General features: G+C 25.2%; 1 protein-coding gene across 1 annotated transcript; it reads right to left on the reverse strand.

The window, feature by feature from the left end:
- Positions 1-456: 456 nt before the first annotated feature.
- Positions 457-1,864, reverse strand: LOC126898031 (uncharacterized). The gene is made up of 5 exons (XM_050671980.1): positions 1,570-1,864; positions 1,039-1,398; positions 881-981; positions 656-760; positions 457-561 (listed from the first exon to the last, which is right to left on the reverse strand). The coding sequence occupies exons 1-5, from the start codon at positions 1,862-1,864 to the stop codon at positions 457-459; spliced, it is 966 nt and encodes a 321-aa protein (XP_050527937.1).
- Between the last annotated feature and the right edge of the window lie 3,042 nt (positions 1,865-4,906).

Genomic DNA, 4,906 nt, shown 5'->3' on the forward strand with positions numbered 1-4,906 from the left:
GTATAATCAATCATAACAGTTTAAACTATCATATTATTAACCAATATGTTTAATAACATACTGTTTTTTATATATATAAATATAATATAATATTTATACATATATATATATATATATATATATATATATATATATATGCAAGATTAAAAATATCTTCAAAACAATATTAATATTAAATATTTTCAATCTTTTCTTAAAATTTTAAATCATTTATAACATAATTTCGTTTAATTATTTAACTATATAAAAAACGTCTTCTAAAATTCTTAATAAAAAATTACTATTTAAAAACAGTAACATTTCTGAATTTTTAACTGTAAGTCTATTACGCCTTTCAGTTATTGTGTATCCCGCTTTAGAAAATGTCCGTTCGCACAGGACAGAAGTTGAAGGAACACATAATCTCAACAATACAAGATTAAATAAGTTAGGAAACATCATTTTCCTCTCATTCCATCATAATAAAGAATCCGACTTTCTTTCTATTATAGGCTCATTCAAATATCTATCTAACTCAAAAATCGCTTCACTAGTAGGAGTTTTTTTTGATAAGGTTACCACCTTAAAAAATTAAAATATTTGATTAAATAACATAATAAATAAATAAACTTTTTTGTTGTTATACCTGAGAGTCAAACTATTTCCAAATGTCTACTGCTTCAGTTTCACTTTGACTATTATCGTTCGCGTGGTCCTGTTGTTCTATATCTGTTTGATGTATTTCATTCTGTTGCTTTGACAATAAATTTTCAATAAAATACTTTAAAAGACCAAAAAATAGGTTAAAAATCATATTATAGATTTAGATAATAAACACCAAGTATAAAAAAAATTTTAAATCATAGAGAGCACAATCGCGAGATATTCTGGTTCAAAGNACTGGTTGATCTTCAATACCTTGAAATTTTTTTTCGGCTTTGGTGATCATTTTGGCAAGCATTGTATGAATTACTTCGGGTAACTTAATATCATTAAATTTATCTTTAATATGACACAATAATACATTTGTTAAAATTAATACTTTGGATATTGACACACCTCTTTCACTACTCAGTTCAATAGTAATTTCTTTAAAGGGTTTAAAAATATCACAGTAGTATTGCATTATAACACAGTCTTCATCAGATATATTCTCAATATTACCTAAAATTGTTACTGAAAATATTATTGATTCTTTCATTAGAATACATCTCTCAAATATATCGTATGTAGAATTCCACCCCGTAGTTATGTCTTGAATGAGTTTTAAATCCGTATAACCCATTTGTTTTTGCATATTTTTTAATTTACTGTAAGCCTGAGAACTACGTTTAAAATGTTCAACTATGCGTTTAATTTTTTTATGGACAATTTGTATTGCATCTAATCCTCTTTGAGCAATAGTATTAATACTATGAGCTAAGCAAGGTATATGACACTAATTTTTATTCATATTTATGGCAGCTGTAATATTAGCGGCAGTGTCACTTACTGCAATTTTAACTTTTTCAGTTATTTCCCATTCTTTAAAACAATTATTTAAAAAAATTGATAAATTATTTGCCCTATGCGATTTTTCAAAATAATAACATCCTAGTAAAAAAGACTTTAAAGTGCATTCATTTTTGTCAATATAATGAATAGTTAATGCAACAAAACTGTCATTATTAAGGGATGTCCACCCATCAGTTGTAAATGCAATATAATGCCAATTAATTAAATTCGTTTTAACTTTTTCTTTAGCTTTTGCGTATAATTGTGGCAAAATTGATTTAGATAAAGTTTTTCGTGAAGGTAATTTATAGCTAGGGCTCAATAAATTAATTAATTTTTGAATTTCAATATTTTCTACGAGGCTTAATGGTTGAAATTCTTTTGCAACCATTATCCCTAATTTCTCGTCTATAAGTTTTTGTTTAGACAGAGAAAGTGGTCAATTAATAAAAGAATATACACTTGTATGTGTAGGACAATTCTTTGATATATTTTATATATTAGACGACGTTGATGGTTGGTTCGAACTAATTAGCTGTTGTTGTTTTGTAGATATATCATCTGGTTCATCTACATTTTGATCCAAATCAACGTGTTTTCTTTTCCTAGCTTCAAGTTGAACAATATGTTTTCTTTTTAAATGTTTTAGAAGATTGGCTGTTGAATCTCCCTTATAAGAAAAAGTATTAGTGCAGTATGAACACTTGGCTTTTTCATCACATATGACCGAAAAGTGGTTCCATACTACACTCGTCTTTTTATCTATTGTATGTACAAAATATAATTAAATAGTAAACTAGTATATTATTTTAATCAAAAACTGAAAATATACGCACGCAGTACCTAAGCGTCACACTACATAGATAGGACAAAAACAATAAAATGAAGGGCAGAATTGAAAATTATAAAAGCGATAAGAGTTATAAAAGGTATTTTTAATATTGTTAACACAAGGGAGCAGCTCATAGAAGAATTCAAAACAACAACATATCGTTAATAAAAAACTAATGAAACGAAACTAATACCAAATCTTTTTTTTCTTTTTAATATCTCATAATGCTCAAAAAAACCTGACTTCATTAAACTTATACAAGCTGGATTTGATGGTATATTGTATATAATTTTGTAAAATATTATTATTTTGTTTTAAATGCATAAATAGTTGTATTTTAAAGTAGTGAATTAGGTACTTAATTAAAATTAAAGAAAATAATAATTAAACGATTAAAAAATAAATAAAACATCTAATGCATATTTCTTTGCTTATACCTATTTGAATAATTTGGTTATAAGTTATAAATGTATTTAATGTAATCGAAAAATACTCAAAATCATTAAATATAATCGATTACTTTTATTAAACGAATAAACGATACTAATTTCGAGTAAAATTTCAAGAGATTCTCTCCATAGACAAGTATACTCGATCGATTATTTCGATTACTAATAATTCGGAATATGCTCATCACTAATTTAAAATATATGAATGGATACGATTAGCAGCTTTAAAATTGGTGGTATACGTTTTTTAAGTAATTAAAAAACCAAACGCTAGTTTTCCATCACTGTAAGAAGAGGGCAGCCTAGTCAATGGTTGGTCAAATGGACAGTTACTGAAGGTCGTAGTTACACAATCCCGAACAAGTAATAACTACTCAAGTACTCTTTAGTCACTACAGTAATCATTTTAGAATCAACTGTATTTTGTACCGACGGAATGATAGTGTAACGACCAAATGTAATCGGTCCTACTCGTTCCATCAATGTACTCGTTACTTTGTACCGATTACACGAGTACCGACCCATCACTAATTTAGAAATGTTAACAAAACCATAAATATTTTATTTCAGATTTAACAAATAACTATAACCAAATGTTTATTAATAAATTAACATAATTTGCTGAATACAAAAAATATAATCAAATAAGAGAAATAGAAAAATGTCAATTTATACTAAATTTTGATTTTTTTAAATTAATAATTGAACAAGATTTGGAAGAAAATGAAATTGGTTATGATATATCAATCTTTAAATATACAAACCCCTCCTAATTAATTTATTAAGAAATAAGTTTAGCTTTCTTAACATAGATATTTTATTACCAAAATATAGAAATATTTTTAGTTCAATAAACTCTATTACTTTTAATTTCACTGAATATTACATAGAACGAATCAATTTTAGAATATTATTTCATCCTTATAATAATAACTGTTTAGAAAATGTTCCTGAAACACAATTTATACCTGGTAGAACTTGTTCTATAAATATAAAAATAAATGCCAATTATTGGTATAAAATTCTTAATAGGAACAAAAATTGTATGTGCTGTTTTGGTTGTAGTTGTCAACTTTATACATGAACAAATTAAAATAATATTTATTATTAGAACTAGATCAATAAATAAGTAAATTTCACTTTATTTTTGATAATTATATGTATTAAAATCATTATGTAACCACTATCTATGTAAAATTAAGAACTAATTTTAATATGATAATTTAATAGAAATATATGTATGTGTTTATGCACATAACATACAGATACATACTAATTTACATATTATTTAAATGTAAAAATGTATTTTACATCTGCTCATAATTAATGTGAAAGGAAACACAACAATTAAAGTATATAATACAATAAAAAAAAAAAATAAGGTCTGGAATAGGAATTNAAACACAACAATTAAAGTATATAATACAATAAAAAAAAAAAATAAGGTCTGGAATAGGCTAGAAATTGCTATTTTATAGGCCTGTTTTACGAGGGGGAGAATTAATGTTTTATATTTTAATTGCAAAATGCTTCTTATTGGCTAGTTAATTAATTTAAAGAGACCTATGCGCAATCTATTGTTCTACTAATTTACGTTAAGATTTCATACATGTATTGTTGTTTTGTATCTATCATCTCCCATTATAATGTAGTTTATTAAAAAAAAATTCATCATTAAAAAAATATAAATAAAATAAAATTATAAGTGATAAATATCTATTACATCAGCTAATTTAATTTTTATAAAATATATCAATTGCCTCTTTTGTTTTTTTAAAATGAATTTCAATTTTATCCCGTACGCTTAATGACATTGCGTTATTATAACTATATATTTTAATGTAATTATTAGATTGAACATTTTCCATGAAAATTTTTAAAAATATTGTAATAGAAGGATGCGCCTTATAAAATTGTTCATTAAAATGTGAATCGAACGATTCACAATTATTTGTTACCGGTATATCAATGACCAAATTTTTGGAGGACATTTGCTTTCCTCAGAAATATAATTGTAGAATAATTAATCAGCATACTCAATAAAAGCTCTTCCTTCAGGTATTGATGTCGCAAAATCATCAACGAAACAATCAGACAAATATTTTTACCAGTGGTTCTCAAGCTTTTATTTATCGGTCTGGCGGAAACGAAA

This window comes from Daktulosphaira vitifoliae, unplaced genomic scaffold (genome assembly GCF_025091365.1).
Source record: "Daktulosphaira vitifoliae isolate Bord-2020 unplaced genomic scaffold, ASM2509136v1 Scaffold_2, whole genome shotgun sequence".
Classification (NCBI taxonomy): Eukaryota; Metazoa; Arthropoda; class Insecta; order Hemiptera; family Phylloxeridae; genus Daktulosphaira; species Daktulosphaira vitifoliae.

Excerpts from the sequence above, each read along its gene's own strand:
- LOC126898031 (XM_050671980.1), bottom strand. The coding sequence starts at position 1,864 with ATGGTTGCAAAAGAATTTCAACCATTAAGCCTCGTAGAAAATATTGAA. Across the intron at positions 1,399-1,569 it reads AAAGTCTTTTTTACTAGGAT|CTCATAGTATTAATACTATT; the intron begins GTTATTATTTTG and ends TACCTTGCTTAG. Across the intron at positions 562-655 it reads GTCAAAGTGAAACTGAAGCA|GTGGTAACCTTATCAAAAAA; the intron begins GTAGACATTTGG and ends TAATTTTTTAAG.